Genomic DNA, 21237 nt, shown 5'->3' with positions numbered 1-21237 from the left:
GTTTGTGTTGTGATTAAGTTTTAAGTGTTCATGAAATTGTGCTATAGTGAATTGCCTCCCGGTAGCCCGGTTCCCCGAGTTCAGATGCCACACTTTCGGCGTGTAGTTCTATCGAGAGTCTCGTCACCATGGACGAGTTTGAACCCGGTTCGGTTAGCGAATTAGCCCGGGAAAGTGCTTATAATGTGTCCGTCGCGAGTGGTGGTGGTGATTCGGTGGCCGACTGCAAGTCTTCCGCTTGCAAAAATGCTCGGCTGCTGGTATCTTGCCGGTGTCGGAGATTGCGAGCAATCTGGACGGGCGGTAGCTGGTGGCCGCGAACGGTTCCTGGGGAAAGCACTAGACGCGAACTTCCTCCCAGATGACTATGGCAATGGCAAGAAAATTTGTTTTCGTTAAAGGAAGTATTACGACAACGGTAATTGCTATTAGATACAGTGGCGTCGCCCTAACCTCAATCTACCCGTTCAAAAATTCTAAAAGAGTGTTCACTCGGCTGTCGACAAAAGCAGGCCACTCTCGATGTGTGCCACGCGATCGTCTGGTTTCTCATTGTTCTTCATCGGCAGTTCTTTCGGTCGATGCGTCGTCGACTTTGGAAAGCAACCGTTTCGTGATGAGTGTGTGAGTGCTGACCACGTTTTGCGTCCATTGCTGCAATGGAAGCGCCCTGACCCTCGTTGGCAAATCTGCCATACAATGAAACCACTGGAAGCGGCTCCATTTCTGAAGGAGGAGGCTTTTTGGATAGCGGAAGATAAAGTGTTTGTTGTGCTGTACCTTTTGACTATAGTTTTAAGATGTATTGTATAGTGACCAAGAATCCTCGGCTCTGTTAAGTTAATTCGTTTGAGCCTTATCAAATAGATTAATAAACAAAAAAAAAATCTAAAAACGAAGACAAATAAAAATAGGGGAAACGCTCCAGTATTGACCATGTTCCTATTTTGGCTACCTCTTGACAATATTTCACGTTGTTTACAATTTTGAGATGTTCAGTTGCATTCAGTTTGTTGGTACAAATCATATTCAACACAGCATAATGTGTTTCGAACAACAGTATGGTTCATTTTTATGGGATGACAATACTTGACGATAGATATGAGAAGAGTAACTACATTTGCTGCTTCTGAATGCATTAATTTTGTTGGTACACATTTTGTTTAGCTACCAATTTATTGATAGCTCAGACTGGTTTTCGGTTGACAAGCATATTGGGTGACTTCGTAGTACCTACATAGAGGTAACTCTAAGACTAGAAGGTCCCGAAATAACGTGCTCAACTTTTTGGCTCAGCTCTGGTACTGTCTTCGGTCCCAAGCTAATCGATTCATCCCTCGAAACATAGGAAAATCCACTAACCCCTCATTTTATCTGTCAAACTTTCATAGCGAATCAAAACAAACACAGTGTAGTACTAGAATTTCGACTAGAATGGCGTACTTTAATCGATTTGCTTGGGACCAATAGGCTAGTCAAGTAGTGAGCCAATTTAAAATCGTTAGTTTCGTATTGATTGTTGGTACCTAGCAAGAAAACGATCAACATATGTCTAGATAGAGCTGGAATTAGGGCGTAACAGCTTTTGTAAACAATGACTTATTCCGATGATTTCCAGAAAATCAAAGCTCCCGAATGCAAATCAACATCACCATCTATCCAACGGTTATGTTGGTTTGCGTGCGCGGGCGTTGAATTTATAGAAATTCTCGAGAGAAGTCATTGTTTACAAAAGCTATTACGCCCTAATTCCAGCTCTATCTAGATGTATCAGTTATTTTTTCGCATTAGATGAATTATCACAATTCGTTGAATATTTAAATAAAAACGGCAAACAACGAGGACTGGCAGAATAAAAATTCCACCGCCTTACTTTGTACGTAACACCATGTGCTCCTTGTTGCTCTGCTGTTGTTTTTTACGTCAACTAAAGATTATTATCATAATTCTTCCAGTGAATTGAGCACCCGGTCGCCTGCAATTTGGAATGCAAATTCCAATGAAGGTATTGGCAACAATTTTTTTCCGGAACGAATAAAAATCCCAGCTTGATACCACCGGGGTCAATATCCTCGCTCTCCTCTCCTCGGTGCAGCCCAAGCCACACGATGTTGATTCGAAGAGAAACCGTGAAATAATGAGAATTTAACGCTTCGAAGATTTACGAGATTACGCAGCCAGGCGCTTCTTTGCGCGAAGTGTTTAATGGGAAGGAAATATTTTTATCAGTTGCTGTCGTTTTTTTTTTCGGTGATTCAACTGTCTCCAACTAAAAAAAAATAATAATAAATAATTCGACAACGAAGGAGGCGACGGTGTGGGTGACGAAGTACCAATGTGGTGCAGATGCCGATTGTCTCGGGACGACTGTTGTCTACTACATGGTGGGTATATAAATGGTGATACAGCTTTGGCACTATATAGGCTAGGAGGTCGCGGGGGGGAAAAGTGCGGTTTTAGAGCAAATTGTAAACAAACTCGGTCGCTGTCCCATACAAAAATCCAACATGGCTGAATCATGAATTTGACACATTAGAACACCTATATGTAGTCACCTTGGTCTACTATACTGCCGATAATGGCATAAGAGTCCCATGTGGGTGTTCGTCAATTTTGAGTTACCAACAATTGGCATCTACCTTCATATCAGGCATAACATTTGAAAACGGCACAAAATCATTTGTAAACAAACTTTCTAAGGCCCTTTACACGCAAACCAATACCACTTTCCGAGAGACTATAGTTGCCCGTATCCGATGATGTTGTTGGATTGCGTGGGCATAATTTGGTTCACGTGTAAAGGGCCTTAGAAAGTTTGTTTACAAATGCTTTTGTGCCGTTATCAAATGTTATGCCTGATATTATGTGATAGAACAATGGATTTTGATCATGAAAAATGTGAAAACAACATGAAGTCAGTAATTGCCAATCCTGAGATTCAATTAACCAAAGGTCAAGTTACATTGTTACATTGCACATCATTTTTAACTTGAATCAATTATCAATAAATTTACTATGATTTTTCAAATGCCTTTTCTTCAATGCCTACTTTTTCCATATGGGACAGATATGCGATTGAAGGCAGTATATCCGAGGGAATAAATTTTGAGCCATCAAGTGTTCTTATCGATGGCGATGGCGGGGAAGATTGTTGTGCGTGTTTACAAATTTGACACCGACTTTGGGGCGATAAGTCTTTTGAGACACAGACGAAGGAGGTCAGGGATGGTCATTCCTGTGTGAGATATTGTGCTAGGATCTGCTAGTCGCTTAGACCTTTAGCAGGTAGTCTCGAAATATGTTTTTACTAGACAATCAGAGAATAATAAAGATGTCGATCTGCTACACAGTACATTGGTTCATCGTGTTCAGATTTGGGACAGTCGCCTGTCACCGAAATGGGCGTCACACCACCGGACGCCGCTGCCACGGCGGAGGCTGTCGTGGCCGCTGCCGACATTGGGTTACCGGGTGCCGGTGCCAAGCCCATGACCATGTTTTGCTCCACGTACCGTTCATCGTCTTGGACGTGGTTGCACTTCATGATGGCATTCACCGCAAGGGCTACGCTCGGGTGCTCAACCAATCAACCAATAAGGAGGAATGTTCCGATTTCAGCGGGAACACTCGCACTTACGACGGTGGTGAATGCAGTCAGCAGCAGATCCTCGGACATACCGGGTGGGGTAGTGAAGAAGTGGAGAATCTTGCTCGGGAAAGGAAGCGATTGTTCTTGGAGGCGCTGCAGTTCTTGAAGCTGATAGAATTGTCCGACAGGGTGTAGGGGTTGGTGGACTCTGACAAGTAGTTCTGTTTGGAAAATGCAATCTGAATTTTGCTACCATCATTTCCGATTGGAATGTTGTTCAAGTACTGGATGCTTTATCCTGACAACATTTCCGTTTAGGCAGAACAGATTGAACAACTTCTCTGTGTTGTTATCGAGCCCGTACACCATCATCACTGCGCCCTGTTGCTGTACTGGTTGAATGAAGTTGTCTGGTCCGTTTCGGGTCAGCGGTATTTCCTTCATCAGTCCTATGTGTGTTCCGGCCGGTGTTGGTTTCCATTTTTCCGACTGATGAAACTCGGGCGGTAAAAAATTCGGTGCCAATCCGTTTCCTCCACCGACTCCCAGAAGAGCTGGGTGGGCCTTCTGCCGAAGATGATAGGATCGTGTAGCAACGAGGTTCGTCCGTTGCAGGTATCCTTGGAGACGGCTGCTTCCAATGTGTAGTCTCAACTGGAGTCCGTGTCGTTTCTGTAAGCATTGAGTTTTTCTGGCTTGACATAGTCGATCTTCAGAGTGCAGCAACCGGAGTAGATGTCACAACCGTTCAATACACCGCGGGTTCTGGTGGCGGATTCAATGCTGTCAAACTCAACCATAACTTGGACTCCATTCTTCTTGAATATCTTGATACGTTGCACTTGTCCGTTGGGTGAGCAGATGGTGTGTAGAACGTCCACTGTAATAGGATAGACTGGATTAATGATGGTGAACATCAGGATATGGTTGGGCCGGGTTGCTACCTCACGCTTTCGCCGAGGCTCATCTGTTACGTTGATGTTGTTGTTGTTCCGACTATTTAGCGGAACCGTCTCGAACATCTTCTGGCCGGTACAGAGGCGCTTGTTGTGCGGCCCGTCCTGGCCACCGCCCGCACCGTTTCCGTTAAACGCCATGATCATTGAAATAGAGCTTTGTTTACTAGCACACACGGGCCTTCGAAGAGGAGCGAAGTTCACTTATCACTCGGGACAGCCTACGGTAATAACCGCTGTTGAAAAACCTGGAACTTTTCCTCACTCAACGTAGACTCGTACTAGGTGAAACTCCACCCGCAAGATCCGTATCTCGGAACGGAAATGTCCTTCCTACTCCCGGGTCATCTCAGGTTTCGAAAAACAAGCGCTGTTAAAATACCGGGTTGCCAAACAAGGCATTATTCACAAGCAAACGAAACTCAGTTCAATGACTTCCCGGCACCACCCCTTGACTATCGATTAAATGTCTACATAATATACATTCTCGACATTATTTCTTCTAGTCTAGAGCATTTAGACATTTATAAGAATCAATAAAAATAAAAAGTAACATCGAAACTGCTTGACAAAATACCGGTGTATAAAAAAAAACACCAAAATTTCCTGGGAGGCTAGATAATTATGGTGGGGACCTGATTGTCTTGACACCCCAGTTTTTTTTTCTTGTATTATTTTATTTGTACGGGCTCAATCGAACAAACTTTACAGAGCCAAGTTATCATTTGCGTTATACATAATTAATGTCTTAAATCTAGAGTTAAAGGAATTGAACCGATTACTCGCGGTCGTCTCGAGGTTAGTAGAGATTTACAGTTTTATGGATGGGGAGAGGGAGAAGGAGGTTTGAGTTATGATTTACGATACAAATATTTCATTATTCTTGAAGTGTTCTTCTCAAAGAATAAAGAAAGTTTGAGTGCTTCTAACTATACGTTTATTCAGGTTGACATCTACACTTCGAATGACTAATTTTTCCATCTCGGTCGCAGCTGTAGGTTGCTGCGATTACTTGAATGGAACATCGTGATTACTTGGATGGAACATCTCCCCTCTTAATTCATCCAGTACTCCTCGAATCTAGCTGGTAAACGAGTCTGCCGGTAAACGAGTCTTCCAAGCTCTTCATCAACTGGACCAAGTTCGTCGGGCACTGCAGCCGGTATCGTTGCTGGAACGGATGGTACGTCTAGGCCAAAACCGTCGAAGAATACCGATAAAAGACTAGGACCTTGGCTTGGACTAGGATCTGGACCAGATTCGACCGCACGTTGCTTCAGTTGATTGGCATGAGAACGGATGAGCCGCTGATTTTTTCCTGTTGAAGAAGACTCGAATCTCTGGATCTTCGACTGATCGTGTATCGTTTGGCCAACCCTCACGAATGAACTGCAGCACCGCTTGTAGTGGTTCATCTGCCTGTGTTGCACTTTTGATGTCTGCGAACGAAACTGGCACCTGCTCGATAGTGTTTTGAATAATGCTCACCATGTCTTTTTCTAGGGATATCGCTGCCACAACGTACTCCTCTTCTTGCTGCTTAGAACGGTCGATGAGTCTTGACAGCATATCGGCGCATCCGAAGTCGTTGGTAGACACGTGCCGAATGTCGAAGTCGTAGTTGAGAAGCATCAATGCCCATCGTTGAAGTCGATTTGCGCTCCTTCTTCGATCCAAAGATTGATAACAGCGGTTTGTGATCAGTGAGCAGAGTAAATCTTGGTGAATCTGCGCCCAAGGAGGTACTTGTGAAATTTCGTTACCGCATATATTAGTGCAAGTGCTTCTTTTTCCGGCTGCCCGTAACCTTTCTCCACTGGAGTGAGGGATCTTGATGCGTGCTGGATTGCCTTCAGATGTCCATTCGAAAATTCATGGAAGATGACGTCCGCTGCTACGATGATTGGTAACTTCGGGTCGTAATGCGTCAGCAACATATCGGACTGCAGGACTTGCTTGAATTGCTCAAAAGACCGTTGGCAATCGGAATTCCACTGCCACTTCGAATCCTTCTTGAGTAATTGGTCGAGAGGATGACGAAGTTCATGGATGTTGCGCACGAATCTGCCGTAGAAATTAACGGCTCCCAGGAACGATCGCACTTCGGAAACATTGGTGGGTGCCGGAATAGAGGCGATGGCTTGAAGCTTCTCTGGATCCGGACGGATGTCGTTTCGATCGACGATATGCCCCAAATATCTGATTTCGGTTTGGAAGAAATGGCACTTTTCCAGCTTGACATGGAACCCATTTTCCCCTAGACGTTGTAGTAGCTTGTCTAGTGACGCCTTGTGTTCCTCAATGATTCTTCCGAAGATGATAGCGTCGTCGAGAAACGACCGAACACCAGGAATGTCAGCTATCATGCTGTCAACCAGTCTTTGGAATGTTCCAGACGATGACTTCACCCCTGGAGCGTGTTTATGGTGAGGAGCTTCTTCGATTCTTCATCTACTTCCACTTGCAGGTATGCATCGGAAAGGTCGATGATGCTGAATATGGTGCTTTCGTTGGGCTGTGCGAAGATCTCCTCCGGGGTAGGTAGAGGATAGTGGTTTGCTTCAAGTGCTTCATTGAGTCCCGCGGAGTAGTTCGCACAGATGCGAACTGCTTCAATCGGAGCGGCCCACTCTGAGAAATCGATCGGCGTGATGATTCCCAGAGACTAAAGACGTGTTAATTCTGCATCCACCAGCGGAATCGTGTTGAACGGAGCTGGTCGCTTCGAACAGAAAACTGGTTTGGCGTTAGGTTTGAGGAATAACTTTACCTTGGTTTTCTTGCAGTGGCCCAGCGAGTCGTCGAAAACCGCCGGATACTCGGCTTGCAGCTGTACTCTAGCTTCGGTGAAATATGGTCTGGATACAGCAGAAACTTGATTGCAGAGAGTATCGAACGGAACCGACCACAGGTTGAACATGTCGATCCAATCAATACCCTTTACGTCGAGATCTGGTGATGACGTTACGAAACACTGACCACGCTTGACCATGTCATTGAGGACTGCTTCACAATGGAATTCTCCGATGAGAGCGAGTGGTCCACCAGATGCGTTGGAGGCTTCGATCGATGATGGAGTTAGCTTTGGTCGTCTCAGTTGCTGCCAAGTTTTCTTGGAAATCACCGTGATATCACTTGCAGAATCCAGTTGTAGCGAAGTCATGACACCGTTGATGTTGATGGTCACATACTTGCGTTTCCGGTTGTTGTTTGCGATGTGCTTCACGAAAATTCCCTTGGCTTGAGATCTGGGACCGGCCTTCTTCTGGAACTGCTTCTTCTCTCGAGGTTGAGTTGAAGAGTCGCTTGAAGACTTCTTTATGCAGCTACAGTAGCCTTCTTTATGACCGATGCGGTTACATACCTTGCAGAGATGATCAGAAAATGGACAGTCACGGACGTAGTGCATCTGACCACACTGCCAGCATTGAGTACGAGGAGTAAACTTGCTTTCCGTTTTCAGTGGACGATGCTGGTTTCCGGGTTTCTTCTCCGAAATGCTATGGACCGAATTCTTCGAACTTGATGGATGTTCGATCATCGTAGTGTCCGACTTGATGTTGACGAGCCGCTGGAACTCGTCGATCAGAGTTTGAGCATCAGCCGTTTTACCTTCAATCCGGGATAGAAGCCTTGCTCGAATGTCTGCGTAGCGTGGTGCTTTGAGACCACAGACGAAAATCAAGCACTTGAAGTGATCAATCTTCAAATTCTGGAACTCGAACTCTTCACATGCCCTGTTGACTTTTCCGCCATAGGTGATTATGTCGTCGGCCTCACTTGAGTAGCTGCATGCACTGGTAGCGTTTGTGGAATACGGAGGTCTGTCTGCCGAAGATTTTTGTGAGTGTCTTTACGGTATCGGCAAACGTGACGTCCTTTGGTTCGTTTCGGAAGGATGTAGTTGACGTAGCGACTGTGAGAGGACGTGTCCAACTTCCGGAGCAGAAGCCTAACTTTTGCTGCGTCGTAACGGGCAACCATTTTTCGAATGTGGTGCCGTTCTCCGGATCGAAGCAGAACTCGCTGATGTTCGTCGACAGGGATTCCAAAACTTGCTCTGGGTTCGTTGCTTGTGGAACGGCCAACCACTGGGAAGCAGCAAAATCGCTGTTTGGAGGTCTTCGTTTGTCGCCGCCATCCTTCCTCGGTTCGATTCTGGAATTTCTTGAACTTGTGAGCTTCCAGAAAAATCCTCGTCGCCAACTGAAGTGTTCTTCTCAAAGAATAAAGAAAGTTTGAGTGCTTCTAACTATACGTTTATTCAGGTTGACATCTACACTATACGTTTATTCAGGTTGACATCTACACTTCGAATGACTAATTTTTCCATCTCGGTCGCAGCTGTAGGTTGCTGCGATTACTTGAATGGAACATCGTTATTATTTGGATGGAACAATTCCTAAAACATGAACTTATCTTCATTCATCATTCGTTATTTTAGAATCCTGGTGACATCACTGGTTATAGTTACCACAGTTTGGTTGGAACGCTGCGGTATTACATTATTAGGACGCTCCAACACTTTTTCCAAGGCTGGAGTAACGTTGCTTCGTATGCCTGTTTCGTAACTGCCCTTGCTTTTCGTTCGTTCCGATAAATTATTTAACAATTGTCTTGAAAAGCCTTTCGCAATTTCTCCCAAACGATCGTTGTCTTCATTGTGAATGGCCAAGTGATGTAATTTTAGCAGTCATCGTTGTTCATCGTAAGCTTCAGCGAATCGACAAACTTTCTTATTTTTTGGAAACTAGAATTGCTCGGTACACACGCAGGACACACCAGTAGGAATCGTAGACTACTATGATGTCTTCTAAAAAAATGATGGTCTGATTCTGATGACTGCCAACCAAGTTTACTATGATCGATATTCATCCACCATTCCATATATACAGTATGCTATCTCATCAGGTTCAGGGTCGCGGAACACACGAGATGTGATTCATGGATCTAATGTACATTGAAAAGAGTCTGTACCGTGTCATTTCCGGAGTGCGCAGTTTAGACCTTTCCATCGAGTGTGAACAGTTCTGGTCCCAACCAGCGTCGGCGCTGCCCACCGAGTGCATATGAACGACAAAGATTTCGGAACAAGAGGTAAACATTTTCTTATCAGCTGCATACCACACAGCGAGCGAATGGTGGATAGCAAACCCTTTCAGCGCCCGAGACGAGATTCCTCCACTGATAGTCGCCGCTGTTGGGTTTCGCGGAGAAACCTGTTTGCCGTCCGTTTGTTTACTATGCGCGCTCTACTTCAATAGAAAACCGAACAACGACGACGACGACGACGCCTCTCTGCAACCGTACAGTTTTCACCGCCCGCAGGGACGTCGATGGTCTGCTGCTATGATATCGATCTAGAATCAATTAATAACAATTTGTGGGATATATCTACAATAATCCCCCCGTACATACAAACAATCAAGTCTCATAAAATGGTCAAACCTACACCACTATTAGAGTCAATCAATTGCTAATAATGCTGGTCTGATAATTCGTTCGACAAGGCATTGACAAGATCTGGCCATTATCAGCAGACGAAGCGCCATCACAAAAAGAGATGGCAAAAACGAGCACACACATCCAATGTGGACAGTCAGCAGAGATAACGAAGTTTGGTTCTGCTGTTTGCTCTAGAATAGTCCCTTTCTCAGAAACATTCCACTAGTGTAATATTTTACCGACAACGACAAATTCGCCTCCAAGTATGCGCTTTAACGGAATCATCGACTCTACCAAAGGGTGTGTATTTATAGAAACTCGAAACTCGAATTTTCCTTCTTCCGTTTCGGTCCGGGAACCACGGCTAGAATGAGAGTTGCTAGCAGCACAGAACTCTCGTAACTTGATCTCTGAAACCAAACACAGAGTTCTTGCAGTAGCCCGTAGTCAACCAGCAGTTGCTCTATATATCTGTGTCCCTCCCGCTGCACTGCAAATGCATTTTTGCATATCATTATCAAGCTGTTGTCGTTTGTGATACGGGGGAGCTTTGTTGCCGTGCAAACAACTTCTCCGCGCATACACCACATCAATACTTACCGCGAAAGATCCGGATCGCACCTATAGTAAACAGCTCTACGCTCTGGAGTTCCGGATCTGGGATTTCTCGCCCTCCGCGTTTGGATTTGCACACCGTTCCACCAAAACAAAGCACTACTTCTTCGGTGGAATGATTCTACTCGTTAGCATGAAAAACAAAACACACACTCCTCACTCTCAAGGGGCCGGGGGTTGGTGGGTGGTTCAAGACACGACAGAAAGCGGATCCCGTTCCGATGCTCTGCGCCTTCTCGCACTCGCAGTCAGCTGTTCGTTGCTACGGCGCGGGTCGAGACAAAAACAAAAACGCACTTTTCCTAAGAGGAAAAACAAAAACCGTAATCAAAATCACATCACCAACACCTATACGAACAGCACAATAAATTTATTTGCCATCAAGTTCGCGACACGCTAGAGGAAAAAGGTCACCAGGCAAACACCATCAGCACCAGCACCGCTTTCGACACTCGGCGGAGACGGAACGGAAAAGTTTTCGCACGATCCAAACACAACGCGACGGAGGAGTAAACTGATGGCCCGATGGACGACGGACAGAGTCGCAAAAGGAACAAGAACGTTGCTCGCGAGGTCAACTGACAGCTGACACCAGAGCACACCAACACATGCATGAGCATGTGGGGGAGAACTGTCAGAAACACGGTTATTTTAAGCAGCTCATTACTGGGTACAAAGGTAAAGTTTTCGGGTAAAAGTGGCTTACGTGTTGAGCTCCGAGTACCTTAGCTTAGCTTAGCTTAGTCTGACTGCACGTATCGATAGTTGCACTCCGTGATTGATCTGAACCAGTGAAATTGTACAAAGAATCAACTGAATGGGGCTTGGTAGTAACCTGCCATTCTCAGTGTACATGTTCCAGTGACCCCTACCTAGAGTCGGTGTATAATGAGTCACGCCAAGAGAAAAACAGTTGAACTCGCATCACGGTTTTCGGAAGATTCCCATTCTTTTCATTTGGCAACAGAGAACTTCTACAACAACTTCAAATGACTTCTAGCGAGAGAAAAAATATTGCGGCTGTAGTAAATCATTATATTAGTGATTTTGTCACATTATCTTAACAAAAAATAGTAGAAATTCTCATAACTAATCATAACCGAGCGTATCCCATGACAATTTAGCGCTCACTGCGTGTTTATGCTCATTTATTCGATTATATTTTATATTTTATTGCAATACCTTTCGTGGACCTTTCATAGCATCGTAATGTTTATTTACTTTGCACGATAGGTAGCCAGTTTGACAGTTCAATAGGTAGACTTGGCTTCACTCTTGGCGTGACTCATTATACACCGACTCTACCCCTACCTTTAAAGATCAATAACGTCACCGGCCACGTCCTTGCAATCAGGTGGGAGAGGGAAGGAATTAGGTTTTGCACCGTCGGGGTTAACCTCAATCTGATGACAGTTTAGTGGTACTTTTTACGTGGACTTAGCCAATTTTTTCTTGGGTGGATTTTCTCGATAATTTTTCAGACTGCAGTGAGATGTAAACCACATTTCTGCAATGTTCACGAGCAACATCCTTGCAATGCGCTGTTCCTCGACAATTTTCAAGTTAAAATTCGGAAATTTTAGAATTTTTTTTTTCGAAAAAACGACTAAGTGCTTGTAAACAGTACCACTGAACTGTCAAAAAGGTTCAGCCGATTAACACTGAGTTCATTCGTGACGTCACGCTGCAGAACCTAATTAGGTTCTGCAGCGTGACGTCACAAATGAACTCAGTGTTAATAGGCTGAACCTTTTTGACAGTTCAGTGGTACTGTTTACAAGCACTTAGGCTGTGAACCATTTGCCGAGTTAAATTTAACTCGTGGTTAAAAGTGACATTTCGAAAGTTATTTTCTATGTTCGAAAATCCCTGTGCTGTCGCTCGACCGGTTTTCGAGCCACGGTTGTCAAAATTTAACTTCTTGTCTGTCAGAAATAACCATGCTCGGATAGCAGGGTTAATCGATAATTTTCCATCTGTCAAATTTTAACCAAAAGTTAAAATAATCCACCAAATGGTTCAGAGCCTTAGTCGTTTTTTCGAAAAAAAAAAATTCTAAAATTTCCTAATTTTAACTTGAAAATTGTCGAGGAACAGCGCATTGCAAGGATGTTGCTCGTGGACATTGCAGAAATGTGGTTTACATCTCACTGCAGTCTGAAAAATTATCGAGAAAATCCACCCAAGAAAAAATCGGCTAAGTCCACGTAAACAGTACCACTAAACTGTCATCAGATTGAGGTTAACCCCGACGGTGCAAAACCTAATGTTAGTGTGTGACTTTTGTTGTTTTGGGACCGTGTTTACCTCTGCATCCCACAAAAGTCACAGGAAGGAGGTTTTGTTAGTGGGTTAGGTTCGTTGGATCAGGATTCACCTTGATAAGTGATGCGATCTTTTGTTTTGTGTAGTTATTTATAAGTGTTTTCGATTTATGCTCTAAACAGCCGGCTGTCTAGAGATGTAGATCATTATTAGATGTGTGTATACAGATTTAAACCAACAATAAGGATACTGTTGGGGCCCCTCACAAAGTGTGATGATGGTTTATTTTATTTTATCAATGACCAAAATAATTAATTATAAGCGGTTTGAACCGATTTAAACCAACAGCAAGGATGCTGTTGGGGCCACTCACAAAGTGTGATGGTGGTTTACTTGATTGAATATAAAATAATTATTAGAACCGATTTGACCCGATTTAGACCAACGGCAAGGATACTGTTGGGGCCACTCACAAAGTGTGATGGTGGTTTATTTAGTTCGGAAGAAAATGAATATGTATACTTCTTTTTTTTTTTTTATATAATAGAACGAATTTGTACTGATTCAAACCAAAAGCAAGGGTTTTATTGGGGCAACTCATAAAGTGCGATGGTGGTTTATACTATAAGGGCATAAAACAAAATCAAGAGCCATTTCGGTTTCCATAGCTTCCTAGACACTCGGCCGCAAAATAATCTTATCCGACGGAAACGTCTCGATCATCGCTGCACAATGGTTTATTATAGCATTTATAAAGTAAATTTGAATACCTTATTGTTTATTTATTATCCATTTTGACTTGACTTGGTACCGTTCAGTTTTATGATGACAAAGTTGCCTGGAGAAAAGTGACAGTTCAAAATGTTTCGGAAGGGAGTCAGCTAGTGTCGTCCAAGTTCAAGTGCGGAAAAAATGCCATTTAAAGTGGTACAAACAATTGAAAGATGCGAAACATGCCTAACCGTAATTCTTTCTGGTTGGAAAGAAGCTGGAATCCTACACTGGCCGGAAAAAAAAAAAAAAAAAAAAAAAAAAAAAAAAAAAAAAAACGCGGTAGCGAAACTCTCTCAAGACGAGTTCTCCATGCCAAACCCAATGTGGGAACGTATCAATTGAGTGAAAAAAAGAGAGTTCAAGACTCGCTTGGAGGCTGAAGCAGAATTGGAACAGATGTAGCCAGTTTCGGATACGGAGGCGAACGAAGGGAATAATCCACCACCGTCAAAGAAAGTTTGCCCCGAAGTCTACAAGTCCCCCAGTCGGAAGGGAAACACAATAAGAGACTTTAACGAAGTTTTCCTTATTCCTGGGCAGGAGGTTGACACCTGTGAAGCTGACTGTAAAATCCAGAATCAGATGAGATTATAATATATGCGACACAAATTCACTTTTTTATATGGGAACATGTGATGTGAATAGAACCCACCATCAGTGCAAGGATTACATATGACTGCAGATACTTCACTGGTTGTAAAGTTCTGCCTGATGGTTTGTTGCAGCTGGGTGAATCAACTTCATTGAAGACCTTTGGAAGACAAACGACAAGATGTACGTCTATCAACACGTGACAAGGGACTGGCAAATCCACGAACACTTGTCCAGTCTACAAATCCATTGAAACCCTTAGGCTGCCCCCCCCCAAACCCAACATATAATAATGTTTGATTGATGAAACGTATTCAAAAAAGGGATATTTAGAGAGAACAATCTTCAACTGGAACGTACTCACCAAATCAATACATCCGGGAGCGCATTCTCGATGCTTAATTTTCTCTAGTCATTTTTAAACAATTCCTCCTCCAGCGAATCCAAACACACAATAACTAAATATCACTTTTCTTCTTCATGTCACTCTGTGCACAAAAGCCTACGTGTTGAGCTCCGAGTACCACCGACAAACCGACATGAAACCTTTAATTCAACTTCTGCTCGAAAATCTATCCAGCTTTTTACGCTACTGTCTACTATTGGCCTTTTTAATAGAAACTAAACGATCGATTCAACCTCTGGTGGTCAATAGGAGAACGTCAAAAAGAGTGTTGTGAGCATAAATTTTTGCCTTGAGACATAGGAAGTGGAACACTTTTTTACTTTTCCTGATAAATTGATTCATCTGAGATGCTGCAAAACTTAATGTACAGTTGAAAAATTTAATTCTGTCACGTTTTGGAAAAGATCCTGCTGGTGTTCAGCAATATTTTTGTTGAGAAAAATGAAAAATTAGAAAAGTGCCTTAGTGGTTATGATCTTCCGGATTTCTTGTGTGTGAATAGTTAAAGAGCAAATCAGTTCAGATTTGTGGAAAATCGTACAATAAGACAATTGCCGATGGAAATTGGCAAGATTTTGAATGAAAAATGCTGTTATTTGCGTTGGGGAAAATACTTATTCTGATGTAAACAAACGGTTTGGTTGACGTTTCTTCTCGAACTCGCGTGGCGCACTCTACGTGGTGGTGCATTAAAAAGGCGTATAGAAACTGATCCTGCGTTCCATTTGGTGAATTTTCACTTAACTTTGACACTTCGCAAGTAAATTATAATGTTTGAAAATACCTTTGTTGTTGGTTGTCCGATTTTAGAGAACACGCAGAAAAATTTACCGTCGGAACAAACATATTTTTGAGGTAAATTTAAACATAAAATCAGTTTGTTCTGGTCATAAACATAAACTAGGTTGATTTCAAACGTGTTGAAAATAAACGTGAATACTTTGTTGATTTGACAACTATATGTGATCAAAAATAAATTATTTTTATTTTAAACATGCTTTTCATGTTTAAAAAAAAAAAACAACATTTTGAAATTATTGTTGCATTTGAATGTGGGATAAAACAAAATATTTAAAATGGATAGCAAATAAATGGAAATCGGCAGACAGGGCACCGATAAACCGACATGAATGACCATAGCAGAATCAATAAAATTTCTGACCAAAGCACACTACTGACATCTGGCTCCGTGTTCATGGGAAATATTTAGCAAAGCCATGAAATCCGCATGCAAAATTTATGAATTGGTTCGTGTATGATCTATTCTGAACAAATTATTTTTATCTAGATCAAAAAATCATATGATTTTGACAGTTCAGATCACTGCACATTTAAATCGGCCGTTTACGATTTTCGGACATAATAAGAATTAAGTGTCATGTCGGTTTGTCGGTGGACAGGGCATATACTAACAAACAACTATTTGCTGAAATATCAGCTAACAAACAGATATTTTGCAGAGATATCAGCAAAAGTAAATGCCGAGGTAATTGTTGATATAGTAATGGCCAAAGCAGAGAAACGACCGCAGGGAACTTTCAATCACGTAGGAAAATACGGAAACTCGAACACTTGTTTATTACCGAAACGTGTTTATACCTGGGGGGATGTGCTGTCAAATCAGCCTACTGATCATCGTGTATGAAACTGGTTCCAAACGTAAACAAACGCTGTAGGTTTCTTATGGCTTGTTTACGTTTGGAACCAGTTATGCGAGGTAGGCGACGATTGTTCGTATTTGACAGCCACCTACCCCCCTTGGTTTATACTAGAGTCGGTGTATAATGAGTCACGCCAAGAGTGAAGCCAAGTCTACCTATTGAACTGTCAAAACGGCTACCTATCGTGCAAAGTAAATAAACATTACGATGCTATGAAAGGTTCACGAAAGGTATTGCAATAAAATATAAAATATAATCGAAGAAATGAGCATAAACACGCAGTGAGCGTTAAATTGTCATGGGATACGCTCGGTAATGATTAGCAATGAGAATTTCTACTATTTTTTGTTAAGATAATTTGACAAAATCACTGATATAATGATTTACTACAGCCGCAGTATTTTTTCTCTCGCTAGAAGTCATTTGAAGTTGTTGTAGAAGTCCTCTGTTGCCAAGTGAAAAGAATGGGAATCTTTCGAAAACCGTGATGCGAGTTCAACTGTTTTTCTCTTGGCGTGACTCATTATACACCGACTCTAGTTTATACAAGTAGACAAAAGGTTATATGTCAAAAATAAAAGCAAGGTAAATACAATCCAAGGTATGACTCTTTTCTCTTTTTGCTGATGTTCAGTGTGAAAGCGTCTCTATTGTGATCGTAGCAACCCAGTAATTCGCGTCGCTATATGCACTTGTTATTAGTTGCTAAGTTTCTGAATAAAATTTTCTTTCCACTGTTCAACGTCAACCGATAAAGACGTGTTTCAATTACTCTCTACAATTGGTTATGGGCCCAGGATACCTAACCGGAAGACTCTAAAATTTCAAGACCAGAAGAAGTATGTCCACAGGCGGAAGTTTAGGATCCGGACAGCAAGGTCAAGGAGATGGAGGCGCCAACGGAAACGGCAGGACTGAAGCTGGAAGCGTTCGAGTCACCAGAAGTTCCGTGGCACTGCCAGCCATTGACAAGCTAAGAGGCCGGGAGAACTACACGATGTGGGCATTTGCGATGCGGATGATCCTAATCCGTGAAGGAAGCTGGTCTGCCATCGACGGAGACGGAGAAGGTGTTCCTGAGGATTTGAAGTTGCAGGCTCTGGCTACGATTTGCTTAAGCCTCGAGAGCTACAATTACAGTCTGGTGCAGGATGCGGTTACAGCAAAGGAAGCCTGGACGAAGCTGCAATCTGCATTCCAGGACAGTGGACTAACCAGGAAGATTGGACTGCTCAGAAAATTTACGTCGGTACGGCTGATCAACTGTGCTAGCGTTGAGGCGTACGTGGACGAATTAATGAGCACAAGCCACAAGCTTGCATCCGTGGGCTTTAAGGTGGACGATTCCTGGCTCGCGGCGATGTTGCTGATGGGTCTTCCTGATCAGTACGAGCCCATGATAATGGGACTCGAAGCCTCTGGAGCGGTTTGACAGCGGATGCAGTGAAATCCAAAATTCTACAGGACGTTAAGCTGGATCGTGGTCCGGTCAGCAGCGGCGCGGAAGGTGCCCTGTACAGTAAAGCGAACCGGAAGAAGCCAAGCGAATCCAAGGACGGTAGCAAAGGCGAAAAGTTATGTTACACCTGCAAGAAGCTGGGTCATTTTGCTGCCAAGTGTCCGGAGAAGCAGCAGCAAGCAAAGGCGAGCAAACACAAGGGTCTCTGTTCCATTTTTGCCATGGGAGACGTCAGCACCAGTGAATGGTATTTCGATTCGGGTGAACAATGCCACTATGAAGGTCGTAGCGAAGGGTTCAGTCGTGTTGGACAGCAACGATGGTCGAATCGATGTCAGCGGTGTTCTGAAGATTCCCGACCTAGCCATCAACTTGTTATCCGTAAGTACGATCTGCAAAAAGGGCAAAACTGTTATTTTCACCAAAGACAGATGCGAAGTTCGGGACGAAGACGGTGATCTGGTTGTCACCGGCGTCGAGGAAGGTGGCCTCTACAGAGTCAATTGGCCAGAGAAGTCGTTTTTGGCAAGCGGCATGGAGCTCTGGCATCGACGTCTGGGGCATCTTCACGAAGGTGGTTTGAAGAAGCTCAAGCGAATCGCCAACGGAATAGATTTCCAAGATGGGTTGTTAGAAGGATGTGTTGCCTGTCTGGAGGGCAAGCATACGAGGCGTTCATTCCCAAGCAGCGAGTCAAGAGCTGAAGAACTGTTGGAGTTGGTACACTCCGACCTCTGCGGACCAGTGGAGATTTCGTCGTTGGGTGGAAGCCATTATTTCATGACGTTCCTGGACGATGCAAGCAAGCGGGTGGTGGTTTACTTCTTGAAGCAGAAAAATCAAGCACTCGAAGCGTTCAAGTCGTTCAAGGCCAAAGCGGAAAGACAGACGGGCAAGAAGCTAAAAATCTTGCGTTCAGACAACGGAAAGGAGTACGTGAATGCAGATTTCCGGAAGGTGTTGGAGTCCGATGGGATTCGACATCAAACCACGTGCCCGTATACGCCTGAGCAGAACGGGGCGGCAGAGCGCATGAACCGCACGCTGGTTGAAAAGGCGCGGTGCATGCTCAACGATGCGAAGCTGGGAAAAGAGTTTTGGGCAGAAGCTATTTCGACCGCGGCTCACGTGGTGAATCGATGTCCTACTCGTTCCCTGGATGAGAAAACGCCGGAAGAGGCGTGGACCGGAAAGAAGCCGAATTTGAAGCACCTCAAGATTTTTGGCTCGAGCGTGATGACTCTGGTACCGAAGCGAAAAGGAAGAAGTTTGATCCCAAATCCGAGAAAGGCATTTTCGTCGGCTATTGTGAAGACACGAAAGGTTACCGGGTGTATGATCCAGAGAATGACCGTTTCCACGTTAGCCGAGATGTCATGGTACTGGAAGAAGGCGTCGCTATCTGTATGGCAGAACAACGAGTGCAGCCGGTGGAGTTCATGGAGCTTTGTTCGGATGAAATCCATGATCGTCCTGAGTCCGGTGCAGCTGATACTCCTGAAGATGGTCAACACGCTGTGCTTCCTCTAGGCGAACAACCGAATGGCATCGTCGTACCTGGTGCAGCCGGGCCTGCTGTTGTTATCGATCAACCGGGTGGCAATCCTGGTGAAACCGAAACAACGGAGGAAGACATCGTCGTTGTCGACAGTTCGTCCAGTGAGGCAGACGAATTTGAGGATGTCTGTGCCGATTTTGCGCTCCCACCGCAACTGATTAGACCAGCTGAGTTGCAGCAAGGGTTAAGGCGCAACGGTCGGGAGCGCCGTAATCCAGGCAAGTATAATGACTTTATTAGTTACGGTTCCTTTTCTGGTGGTGTTCATTACCCTCAGTTATCCTTCAACACGACGAGCGACGATGATACGATGGATGATCCGACGAGCTACGATGAGGTTCTGCGGCGGCCGGACCGAGATCATTGGATTGCGGCTATGCGTGAGGAAATTGCATCCCTCAGCGAGAATAGCACGTGGGTGCTCACCGATCTGCCTGAAGGGTGGAAAGCGATTCGGAACAAGTGGGTGTACCGAACGAAGCGAGGTCTCGACGGAACCATCCAGAGGTACAAGGCCCGCCTCGTGGTGAAGGGCTGCTCTCAACGACCTGGTCTGGACTACGACGAGGTGTACTCCCCGGTCGTGCGGTACGCGACCGTCCGGTATCTGATGGCACTGGCGGTGCGGTACAACTTGGATATTGACCAAATGGACGCGGTCACTGCATTCCTGCAGAGCGAGCTGAAGGACGAGGAGATCTACATGCTCCAGCCAGAAGGGTTCGATGCGTCGAATGGAAAGGTGTGCAGACTGAAGAAGGCCCTCTACGGTCTCAAGCAGTCCAGCCGCGTATGGAACGCGCAGTTGGATGTGGTGCTGTAGGAGTTCGGACTGAAACGGTCGAGCATGGATCCCTGTTTGTACTGGTGCATCCGTGGAGGAAAGATGATGTTTGTGACTATCTACGTCGACGATCTCTTGATTTTCACAAACGATCGGAAGCAAAAGAAGAAGCTGAAGGCCCATCTGCACAAGCGGTTCCAAATGAAAGACCTCGGGGAGGCGCAACAATGTCTTGGCATCAGAATCACGAGGAAGCGTGAAGAAGGTAAGCTGTGGTTGGATCAACAAGTCTACATTGAAGACATCGTCAATCGCTTCGGTATGGCCGATGCCCACCCAGTTGCAACACCAGCAGATCCAAGCATCAAGTTGGACAAGTCGATGGCACCAAAGACGAAATCTGAAATGGAAGAAATGAAGTCAGTGCCATACAAGGAAGCAGTCGGGTGTTTGTCGTTTGCAGCTCAAGTCACCCGACCGGATATTGCTTTTGCCGTCAACGTTGTGAGCCAGTACAGTGCCAACCCTGGCCGTCCTCACTGGGAAGCGGTGAAGAGGATAATCCGGTACCTGAAAGGTACAATAACCAAGAAGCTAGAGTACTCGACAAGCGGTCCAGCGGACATAGTTGGGTACAGCGATGCCGATTGGGGAGGAGATGCGGACGACCGGAAATCCACAACCGGTTATGTGTTCATGATGCAGGGAGGTGCCATCTCGTGGAACGTCAAGAAGCAGCCTACCGTAGCCCTTTCATCCTGTGAAGCGGAATACATGGCCATGTCTCGCACGATCCAGGAAGCTATGTGGTGGAGTAATCTGCAGTCGCAGTTTTGCGAGGCCAAACCGATTTCCGTGTGCTGCGATAATCAATCGGCAATCAGCATCGCCAACAACGGTTCGTATAACCCCCGGACCAAGCACGTCAGTATACGGTACCATTTCGTGCATGATAGCCTGCAGCATGGTGTCGTCCAACTGAGCTACACGTCGACAACGGAACAGCCAGCCGATGGGTTCACGAAGCCGATGACCGTTCAGAAGCAGCAGAAGTTTCGGAAGCTAACTGGCGTCGCGGATTAGGGAGGAGTATTGTGATCGTAGCAACCCAGTAATTCGCGTCGCTATATGCAC

At 44.6% G+C, this 21237-nt stretch overlaps 3 protein-coding genes and 1 pseudogene across 3 annotated transcripts in view; all 4 read right to left on the bottom strand.

The window, feature by feature from the left end:
• The window catches only part of LOC135699105 (solute carrier family 53 member 1), a 42181-nt gene extending 31058 nt beyond the window's left edge, over window positions 1-11123 (bottom strand). Inside the window, exon 1 of the mRNA XM_065219302.1 lies at window positions 10591-11123. The gene's annotated coding sequence lies outside the window, so the exon portion shown is untranslated. The remainder of the gene's footprint in view (window positions 1-10590) is intronic.
• The window catches only part of LOC135699133 (heat shock protein beta-1), a 560186-nt gene that overhangs the window by 429640 nt on the left and 109309 nt on the right, over window positions 1-21237 (bottom strand). The gene's annotated exons all lie outside the window — the stretch shown is intronic.
• On the bottom strand, window positions 3308-4964 carry LOC135699065 (heterogeneous nuclear ribonucleoprotein L-like; annotated as a pseudogene).
• LOC135699064 (uncharacterized protein K02A2.6-like) lies at window positions 7211-8878 on the bottom strand. Its single transcript, XM_065219237.1, has 3 exons — window positions 8833-8878; window positions 8326-8761; window positions 7211-8282 (listed from the first exon to the last, which is right to left on the bottom strand). The coding sequence occupies exons 1-3, from the start codon at window positions 8876-8878 to the stop codon at window positions 7211-7213; spliced, it is 1554 nt and encodes a 517-aa protein (XP_065075309.1).

This window comes from Ochlerotatus camptorhynchus, unplaced genomic scaffold (genome assembly GCF_037179485.1).
Source record: "Ochlerotatus camptorhynchus isolate MF236.1 unplaced genomic scaffold, CSIRO-AGI_Acam_v1.1 ptg000102l, whole genome shotgun sequence".
NCBI lineage: Eukaryota > Metazoa > Arthropoda > Insecta > Diptera > Culicidae > Ochlerotatus > Ochlerotatus camptorhynchus.
This window is presented reverse-complemented; position numbering and strand designations above follow the sequence as displayed.

What these genes read in the sequence shown, in the direction of transcription:
- LOC135699064 (XM_065219237.1), bottom strand. Translation starts at nt 8,878, where the DNA reads ATGGAAAAATTAGTCATTCGAAGTGTAGATGTCAACCTGAATAAAC. An exon ending in AGATGTCAACCTGAATAAAC is followed by an intron (nt 8,762 to 8,832) that starts GTATAGTGTAGA and finishes TTCTTTGAGAAG; the next exon opens with AACACTTCAGTTGGCGACGA. An exon ending in CAGTGCATGCAGCTACTCAA is followed by an intron (nt 8,283 to 8,325) that starts GTGAGGCCGACG and finishes AAAAGTCAACAG; the next exon opens with GGCATGTGAAGAGTTCGAGT.